The sequence below is a fragment of the Carya illinoinensis genome, chromosome 6, assembly GCF_018687715.1.
Source record: "Carya illinoinensis cultivar Pawnee chromosome 6, C.illinoinensisPawnee_v1, whole genome shotgun sequence".
Taxonomy (NCBI): domain Eukaryota; kingdom Viridiplantae; phylum Streptophyta; class Magnoliopsida; order Fagales; family Juglandaceae; genus Carya; species Carya illinoinensis.
Window position 1 is genome coordinate 13,507,741 of NC_056757.1, and position 10,508 is coordinate 13,518,248.

At 38.1% G+C, this 10,508-nt stretch overlaps 1 protein-coding gene across 1 annotated transcript; it reads left to right on the forward strand.

The window, feature by feature from the left end:
* Positions 1-5,272: 5,272 nt before the first annotated feature.
* LOC122313260 (protein OBERON 3-like) lies at positions 5,273-10,012 on the forward strand. The gene is made up of 2 exons (XM_043128090.1): positions 5,273-7,324; positions 9,209-10,012. Exons 1-2 carry the CDS (start codon positions 5,416-5,418, stop codon positions 9,787-9,789), a joined length of 2,490 nt encoding a protein of 829 aa, XP_042984024.1. The 5' UTR covers positions 5,273-5,415; the 3' UTR covers positions 9,790-10,012.
* The last annotated feature ends 496 nt before the right edge of the window (positions 10,013-10,508 follow it).

Genomic DNA, 10,508 nt, shown 5'->3' on the forward strand with positions numbered 1-10,508 from the left:
GGGGTCGGATGGATTTGAGGATGAAGTTTTTTATGTTTGGATGATTTGGATTGTTGGGTATTTTGTGTCATGTCATTTGCATTGCATGGTGCATGCATATACACGTGTTGGAAATTGAAAACCAAATTTTTAAGTGTTAATGGATTTTTGGGTACATGTATCACGACCCCAAGCTGAGATGATGCATTATCTCGGTGGAGCCCCTCTGGTCATTCGAGAGTGGAAAATACTAAGTGACATCCCCTGGGTTATGGCTAGGCGACAATAGGCTCCGACGATACGGTAACGCTGTCGTGCCGACTCCGTGATCCCTCAGTTGGCAGGGACTAGAGGATGCCTGGTCATGGTACGTGCTGGACGGGGAGCTAGGTATCATTCATGTAGATGTCACATGCGTGGTCGTTACCTGTGGTTTGACATAAGAGCTAGAGTGTGCAGATAATCCCTAGGGGAGATCATGGTGCATACAATAAATTGTAAATTAGTTTCGATATTGGATATGGACCATTTTTTTTGGAAAAATTGTGGATTTCTTATTTTGGGCCATTATCTGGAATAATGGCGAGGAAATGTTTTAATGGAACTTTTTGGGCCAAAAATAGGATTTTTGGACTATGTTGGAAAATTTGTTTATTTTTGGTAAAGGATTATTTTGAGAAATATTATTTTCGGATCTCATGCATATGGCATCCTATTCATACATATTGTTGAGATTTTAATGTATTTCTATCTTGTGGGATTCCTTGGATTATTACTTACCTGCAGTACCATCTTTGGTACTATAGATTTTGATGCAGATGAGGAGGAGGCTAAGTCTGAGGAGGTGGCTCCATCGGAGAACTGATTTGGAGTTTGGCTTGTTTTATTTGAAAATTATTTTCCGTCCTTAATTATGTATTTGGATTTATGATGTTGCTATACAACCTATATTATTTTGATACGCTTGTTTTAAGTGAGTTTGTATTTAAACAAATTTCTAGTACTAAGTAGATTGACTTTTATTATACGCTGCGTTATTTATGTTGTACACGTGTTGCATGTACACTCACTTGGCACTTAGCGATGGGATCCGTGACCCGTGTTGTCATCATCCCGACGTCTCGATTTCCACATGTCCGTACGTGGGAGTTGGGGGCATCACATTCTGCCTAGATCTTCAAGAGCTCAATACTTGTGAATATGTGCTCTTCAAGTGTTCAACCCAAACCCTCAGCCGACTCCTCTACAAATAGGCAATGTTGTGATTGATTTGGAGAAGGACTCTGCTGTCATGATTCAGATCAATCTTAGTCAGATATGTTTCTAAGGATTTGCAAACATCTCGGACTGGATCACTTCTTCTGGATTACATCGAATTCAAATCAGCTTCAGGTTCTTCAATAAAACTTGCGTCTTTATCTCCTCAACTGACTCTTAGACTCGAACCATATATAAGACTCTTGTAGACTCTTATCTTATAATTTAAACAAGTTTTGATAAGAGTTATACTCCGAACACTTATCCTTATTGGATAACTTCTTATTCAAAACTCATGTTCATCGGATGCAATTCTAAAGTCTTATTAAAACTTATATTCATCCATAATTCAAATTTAAATACGGACTCATCTAATCTTAGCTAAACATAAATAACATTTACAATAATCCCATAACGTTTTCAGAACTCCACAAGATCAATGCAGAACCGGTGAATTATTTTTCAGTTCATCCCAAATACCTTTGACACAAGTATAATATATAAGAACTGACAGAAAGCTGAGCTTGAGTCAATGAACAAAATTCCTTTTCCAACTCATATACCTTTGATTTTCATAAGATCATACGTGACATAAACAAATTTAGATTTAACTGCGCCCTCCCCAAGTTACCAATCTGCCCCATGATGGTGTGTCTCTTTTGCTTGGATGGTATTACCCATAAAAGCTTTTTAAAATTTGATATTGACTACTAAACCTAAACTACAAGTCAATGAGCATAAAAATTAAAAAAATGTCTCATTTAAATCCTGTCGCTATAAGTAGTGTATATATATAAATATATAGTTGTACGTACATGTATAATGTATATGTGTGTGCATGTATGTGATCGTTTGAATAATCTGCTTATAGATCATATATATATATATATATATATAGATTATTCAAAGGAAATGGCCGACCTCGAGGTTGACAGTGGCACACGGCATTAAGACCTGAACAGGTCATCACGCCTCCATTATTGCTGTGTGTATATAATATATATTATCCTCTCAGCTTGTCAACGCTAGCTCGGGTTTCATCATCATCTTCTTCTTGGAACTTTTACAAGCATATGCTAATTATATTTACCGGTGGGCCGGATTAAAAAATCCACGTAAAATCCAATGAAATCTCACCAATTCAAAGTTATTGGCATTCAAAGTTCTTGGAAATTCACTATATATATATATATATAAAAGAATGTCAAGATTATATATATATATATAATATATATAGGATGGTGCTCTCAAGCACACTCCAATGGATATCCCTCAATATTCTACATTTCCTCTCTAATATTACTCAAGAGAGATATCGTTTAATAATCAATCATAATTTCATATTTACAAACAACTTATTTAATATATGAATTAAGATGGATTGGAGTTTGATCAAGTCGATCTCAAGTGTCTTATTATGTAGTATATTGTTTATTTACCTCTCTAAGTTAGCTTATATACTCAATGATTAAGAAATGGCTTAAGGAATGCTTAGGACATGTCTCTACAAGTCACAAGTAGTTATGTTCCTAGATGATGACGATGATAATCCTTTCGAGCTTGTATTTTTCAGTTCATTCTATTAAATTTATTGGACGCATCCTTTGAGGCTTTAAGCATATGCAAGATATATTTTTTTTAATTAGAAATGAAGGTGATAGATTTAAGAAAGATAAACGATTTACACGTTAAGTAATGAATTCATTTATGGTCTAGATAGCTACAAAGTTCACTGGCCCGGTTTGGACAGTGGGTTGAGTTTAAATGAAAGTTTAAAAATATTATTTTTTAATGTTATTATTATTTTAAAATTTAAAAAAATTAAATTATTTATTATATTTTATGTTGGAAGTTGGAAAAGTTGTGATGATTAGATGATATGAGTTGAGTTGGGTTAGCCTTGGTAATCAAACGCTGCTAAAGTCTAAAGTTGGTTTGAATAGTGAGATGATAGTTTTTTATTTTAGATTAAAGTTTAAAATATTATTTTTTAATATTATTATTGTTTTGAAATTTGAAAAAGTTAATTATTTATTATATTTTGTGTAAAAGTTTAAAAAAATTATAATGATTAGATGAAAATTTTGTGTCTTATGTCACTTTACTAAACCTGCAATTTAAAATGACAAATGTTATAAGGTATTTTTTTGGAGAAAATTTGTGAGAGACTTCAAGATGAGAGATGTCATCCTACAATATTATATTATTAAATTATATAAACAAATATTAATTTTTCAGTTCTTCTACGGACAGGGAAGTTGGCGCACGAAATGCGCAGGAACTAGTTATTATGCCATGTCATGTGAACTAAAAAATAAAAAAAAAGAAAGATGAAATTGCCCGTGAATTGAACTGGGAGCAGAGGTGTTTGTCGATCCCTACCCGTAGAAGACCTGCAACGATTTCCTTCCCAATAACAATGAGGTCTATATCTGTAGTCTTGCGAAGGCTATCTAGCGTATCATGTTTGAATGAAAAAGCTCCCATGACTGGTTGTTAGCCGCAAGGTAAAACTTCCACACAGCGTGAGGGTCGGGAGGGTCGGTGAAGTTACCGAGTATCCTTTGTTACACCCAGTGATGTATAAGTTCTTTTTGTTTCTCAATACTCAAAGAGCACAAATATTGCATATAGAACTAATTGGAAGTGGGTGTGGGGAATCAGCTCGAGTAGAGGGTTGCATATGCACTAGAGAAGGAAATGAAGCTGAATAAACAATAAATTCCTGAAGTCTATAGACAAATATACGAAATTAAAAGCGAACACACTTTGTTCTTCAGTCTCCACTTTTTCATTCTTCAACTTGCAATACTCGTCTATAAATTCCACCAACATCTTACGTCTGATAGATCATGTAACATGGACACAAGAAGAAATAAGGAAAATAATGAAGCTAATCATAGAAGGCAAGCATGAAGAGAGAAAATAAAGATAATGGACAACCCAACCAACAAAGATCAAAGGATTGAACCAATTTGTCAAAAAAATGGCTGAGATCCACACCTATTCGTAAATAAATTGAACTAAATTGGGGGGGATCAAGAAAATCTTTAATCAACCAAATACATCATTCCGGAAACGTCAAGCCCAAAAACTCATAGTTAGGTTTCCAAACATTCAACCTATATGCAAAGAAGAGTCAACAAACAATAAACAAAGTCTCTCCCGTGTGTGTATATACGTGTATCGATAGAGGATGAATGGATCATTATACGTGTATTTGCTAGGTATATTTCTTATCATAATGGTGGTTTTTCCTACACCATAATGCACAGGCAGCATCGGAGAAGACTTTTTCTTCTCATCTCAAGAACGAGAACAACCTCGAGTATTCAGAGGGTCGCGACGCAGAGGAGGGAGGGAGTTGGCTCTTGATTTATCGGTTAGAGTTTCTGGGTTCATAAACCCGTCTTGGGTGGACAGTGAGAATGGAGGAAGGGAATGCAGAGGCTAGGTTTCAGATTCCCATATCGGTGGGGAATAACCAGAGATGGAGGAGGGAGATGGAGGAGAGTGAGTTGCGCGTTGAATGGAGGAGGGACTTCGAATGGATGGGTTCGTGCGAAACGCACCATTTCATTTCCACATAGACGTTCCTGCGCGGTCCCTGCGCGAAATCTCCTGCAGTTAGCATTTTCCTTTTTACTATGAACCGGGCCCGTTGTATAAACCAAAAATAAATAGAAAATCCAAGTGGGCATAACGTAAACACCTTCCATGTTTTTTTTCAAGCATGGCATAGCATACTTCCTTTGAAGTTTGACTTCAGTTTTAAAGCCAGGTACGTGCTTCCTTTTCTAAGGTGACGTGAAGGGTAGTTTGGTATTTGGAAAATAGAAATGAACGTCAACAACATGGCTGGCATGATGGTATCTACTCCATAGTTATTATTGGAAAAATATAGTTGCAAGTATAGTTGTCTATTAATCTGTACACTAATGTGATGTGATTGGTCAAAAAGTAGATTTTATTGAAAACAGTACTAATTTAAATTTTAAGTATGAATAAATCAGTATTAGTACACAGATTAATGCACAACTATACTTGTACGTAGAAAAAGCAAACGCGTTGAAAAACCGTCCCCCGATTCTCTTGTCATTTTCCAAACTGCCCCTCTGAATTCCATTCTTCTCTCCGGTAGGTCTCTGCCTCTCTCTCTCTCTCTGAGTCGTTAAGGTCATGTTCGGAGGGAACGATCTCTGTAATGGTGCCTTTGCCTGTGTGGGCGACAATAGTTCTCGGGGTAAGCTCACTCTGCACAGTTCTGACCGAAGCAGGGAGAACACAGATGAGAAAATGAGTTTTTCTGAGAAGGATATGGGTTTTCCTAGAGAATCAGACATGGGTTCCGATGGTTTCCGATCAAAACACTCCAGACCCGGGACCTCAGGCTCCCAGGAGCTCACTCTCAGCTACCTCTGCGAGAATTCCAAACTGGGTCTTCCCGGGAAGGAGATTACGGGGAAAAGCTTGGTCAATACATTCGAGAAAATTGCACTGAAAGGCAGAGAAATCTCCGTGTCCGAGAATTCAAATCAAGATGAGAAATGGGTAGAGAGGGATTTCCTGAATTTGAACGAAACCAGAGGGAATTCTTCGAAACGACAGGTCGAGGACGATGTCGAGAGGAAAAATATTGCAGATAAGAAGCCAAAGCTTGAGACTCTGAATCTGTCTCTAGCTTTGCCTGATGTGTCACGCTCTGTCACTGCTCCAAACCCTTCACAAAATGCCAATCCTCCGGCTTGGCCAAAGTCTACTAGGAGTGCGCAATCTTTGGCACCGTCAGGTAATAATCCCCAAACAACTTGTTCCAATGATTTCACGGCACCTTCGATGTCCTACTCGTATTCCCACCCCCATTCCCACAACCCCAGTTGCTCGCTCACCCGTAATTCGACTGAGAATTACGAGTATTCTGTCGGGAGAGATGACCAAATTTGGAACTGTGGGGAGGGAACTAATGGCTCGGTTCATAGTCGGTTTAAGCCCATTGGCGATGGGGCAGTGACGCTGTCGAATCACGGTGGAGGTCTTTTTTCGATGCTCCAGGGAAATCAGAGCAATCGCTATAAGGATTCGTGTAATAATAGTCATTATAAGACTACTACGAGCTCCGGTAACCATTCATCTTATCCGTCTGAGCTCCCAGCTAGGCCAAGGTTTGATACGCAGTCTGGGGATTCAAGGGGACGGGGTTCGGAGAGTTTGTGGAATTTTGGAGGTGTAGATGGTGATGGGAGAGGCAGGAGGGTTCCTAGATTGGAGAGGATTATTCGTGACATCATAACGGATCCTATTCCTACTATGTCTCAGGCAATTCAGGAGTTTCCCGATGATACCGTTGCATTGGTCAAGGATTACTTGAAGAATATCATTGCATTGCCTGAGAAGAAAGAGGATTTAGTTGGACTACAAAGCTGTCTTGAACGAAGATCTGATCTTACCAAGGAGACTTTGTCCAAGTGTCACAAGGTACAATTAGAGATTTTTGTTGCTGTGAAAATGGGACTTGGAAGCTACTTATCTGGGGAGATTTCCCTGCCAACAACTCAGCTGGTAGAGATTTTTTTGTACACGAGATGTAGAAATGTGAACTGCCGGAGCACCCTTCCTGTTGATGATTGTGACTGCAAGATTTGCTCGGGAAACAAGGGGTTTTGCAGTCAGTGCATGTGTCCCATCTGTTTGAAATTTGACGGCGCAACCAACACTTGCAGTTGGGTTGGTTGTGATGTTTGCTCGCATTGGTGCCATGCTGCTTGTGGCAGTCAGAAGAATCTGATTAAGCCTGGTCCCAGCTTGAAGGGGCCTTCAGGGACAACTGAGATGCAGTTTCATTGCGTTGGGTGTGGTCATGCTTCGCAAATGTTCGGTTTCGTGAAGGATGTGTTTTTGAACTTTGCAAAAGATTGGGGCTTGGAAACCCTGAAGAAGGAACTTGACCGTGTAAGAAATATTTTCAGGGGAAGTGAAGATTACAAAGGTAAAGAATTGCATATTAAAGCTGATGAGATGTTTTCCAAGCTTGAACGCAAGATAATCTCTCCTTTGGATGCCTGCAACATCATTATTCAGTTCTTCAAATGTGAGTTTCTCGACTTTTTTTCTATTACATTTCCTTTTTATGTTTTCATATGGTATATTGATTCGGGGAACTCAATTCAGCTGTTGAAACATCTTTCTGGACCATGAATATTAGAAAGGCTTTCTTATCTGCTACTCCTATAAGTGACACTGTTTCATAGAGAAGGTTTTAGGTTTTGGTCGCTGAGTATGATTTGTACTTGCTAGAGAAGAAGTACGAATTGATGTCTCCTTGTGATGGCTTCCAGTGAACCGAAGATTTACTTTGTGTTTTCTGTAAAGTGAAGACTAGCATAGGACAAAGGCGTCCTACACCAAATCTGACTTGAGACAGTAGCACGAGAGAGCACTACAAACAGTTCCCGAGTACTGCAGCAGGCTGTTTTGCAATGGTTTTGGTTCCTAGATGATGATGGTTTCACTTAGTTTTTATTTATTTATTTATCTTTGTAGTAGGGATTTACAGGTTTAAAACTGAATAAAGTTTGGGTTACAGGGGAAAACTAAATGAGAAGAAGATTAAACGTTACGTCTAGTTTCTTAAGCATCAATCATGGTTTGCTTTTATTCTTTTTGGCATCACACCTTGGATTAAGATTGCATCACACAACTACGGAAAAAAGCATTGTTAGCTTTTGGAATTTTAGCTAGTTACTAACCCAAATAAGACCTTTTTACTAGTCAAAATCTTATTCATCAAAAAAAAAAAAAAATACCCCAAATAAGACTTGGACATATGATTTGTCTAAGAAGTTGGTGTGCATGTGTAAGAGGGATGGGGAAAGAGTGGATCACTTGTTACTTGTTAGTGCATTGTGACTTTAATAGTGCTTTGTGGCAAGATGTATAGGTGATGGACCTCGTGTTGGAGAGGTCAGTTTGATAGCTTTGTGGGAAATGATCCTGATCTGCCTAATGGGGGTCATGGAGAAAGAGGAATAGTAGATGCTACAATGATTATGAAATTATTACTGCATAGGCTCTAAAGATTTTCCTTTTTGAGAATCTTTTATTTCTAGGGGCAAACAATTTCTAGGGGCCATCGGACTGGGAGAATTCCCCTTGACCTAAGGTGCACTTGCGGAAAACTCCTTACCTAGGGTCTGTGCACCCTGGGATTAGTAACAACTTTGTTCTTGGACATCTAGTGCCAATCAAAATCATTGGATGTCTTCGTATATGTTCTGCCACCTTTAATTTTCAGAGCTTTTATTAATCTTTTAGTTCTTAGTAACTAGGTGTATGTATTGTACGCACTGTTGAGAACTTCTTTTTTATAAAGTAGAATGTCTGTTGAAAACTAATTTTTACTTGGAAAAAAAAAAATGAATGTTTCCAATAAATATGTAGAAGTCACAGAAAATTATATTGAGGAGGAGTGCTGTATAAAATCTAGAGTGCTAACTTGACCTCTCTGACAGCTTTGCCCACATTATACTTTAAGCTTTAATGTTGGCAAGAACATGGACTGGGTATTGTACTTTTTTCAAAATGGTTCTTAAGATTAGCAATGTTGAAGAAACTGGGTGAGAGATTGAGAATTTAAACATTAAATCTGTATATGATTATGAGGATGTACCAGGTGAATTGAATGAGTAAATTATGCTTTACTTGGCCGTTGAAGGTTTGAAATCCTTAATTGTAGTAAGGGCAGTGGTGGGAGTGACCACTATTAGTGTAAAGATTTAGTGACATGCTTCAAATACAAATCTTTCGCCAATGTATGCGATCATAAATCACATATTCTGATTCTGCCACATGCATATATGTTTACAAAAATTCTTGCAAATATACATTGGTTGAATAAAAAATTATTGTGGTTGTAATGTATTCTCATGCATAAATGGTCATGCCGAACTATTAAGGTTTTTTATATTATACACAGGTGGCATGCCAGACTTTCCTGCTTCAGACATTTCAGGAGATCTGGTGGCAACTCCGGCTATCCTTAGGAAAGAAGCGACGCCTCTTTCACAATCCGCTTCGCTACCTCCAATATTTAATTCATACAACATGAGCTCTTCTGGTATTCGTAATGATTTACTGTCAAATGATCTACGTGAGAGTGACCTCAAGCCTTCCATCATAAGTGAATTGGCTACAGAGGATGATTTCCGATTTGGAGCAGTGCCAAATATAGATGGGTTTGAAAGTTTGGAAAGTTTAGTGCGGATCAAGGAAGCAGAAGCCAGGATGTTCCAGAACAAGTCAGATGAAGCACGGAGAGAGGCTGAAGGTTTCCGACGGATGATTTTGACCAAGACTGAAAAGTTGGACGAAGAGTACTCTGGAAAGCTTTCCAAACTATGTTTGCTAGAGACTGAGGAAAGGAGAAGGAAGAAACAGGACGAGCTGAAGGTTCTGGAAAATTCGCATTGTGATTATTACAATATGAAAATAAGAATGCAAGCTGACATTGACGGGTTGCTAGAGAGAATGGAGGCAACGAAGCAGCAATGGGTGTGATTTCTTCCTCCTTCCTGACAATGAGACTAATAATGTGTAGTTTCATCACGTTACCATCTTGCATTCTGCCTGTTTTTTAAATTCAATATGAACCATCATTTCTTCTTGTGAAATTTTTGAACTGGTTTTTCTCTTCTTCCTCCCATTTCCCCGGTGACTTGACAGATAATGGGTGCCAAAACAATGTTCATTACTAAACTTTATTGGATTTTCTTTTGTCTTCTGTCTTGCTAGATTTTAAATTAAGCTGTTCACACTTCACATTGTATAAAATGATGTGTTCTTTTGTGCCAAAAACAATGTAATTAACTGTTTTTCTGGCTTAAAAGGCTAAAAAGAGAAGTAAAGTAAGGCAACTAACGGATTAAGATTATCCACAATTTTATAATTCAAATACTTTTTCTTAAAAATTCAAATAAAAATAAAGAGAATAACTTCTCGCCGGCTAAACCGATCTCTCTCAAATAACAGCTTCCAATAAAGATATGTCACATAGATAACACATCTTAACAACAATGTGACTGCACTACATCGAGAAAAAGTTTTCACTCTCTTGTTGAGCGAACCCCCCTTTGGGCATCAGAGGTGCATCAGGCACACCAGGCCATCATCATTCTCTACTGTAGATAGATCGTTTTGGTGAATGGTGGGTGGAACATGTCCCGAACAGTGGTGCCTTATGTGGGATGAAGGATTTTGGGATAAATTTGGGTTCCCCT

Excerpts from the sequence above, each read along its gene's own strand:
- LOC122313260 (XM_043128090.1), top strand. The coding sequence starts at position 5,416 with ATGTTCGGAGGGAACGATCTCTGTAATGGTGCCTTTGCCTGTGTGGGC. Across the intron at positions 7,325-9,208 it reads CATTATTCAGTTCTTCAAAT|GTGGCATGCCAGACTTTCCT; the intron begins GTGAGTTTCTCG and ends TATTATACACAG.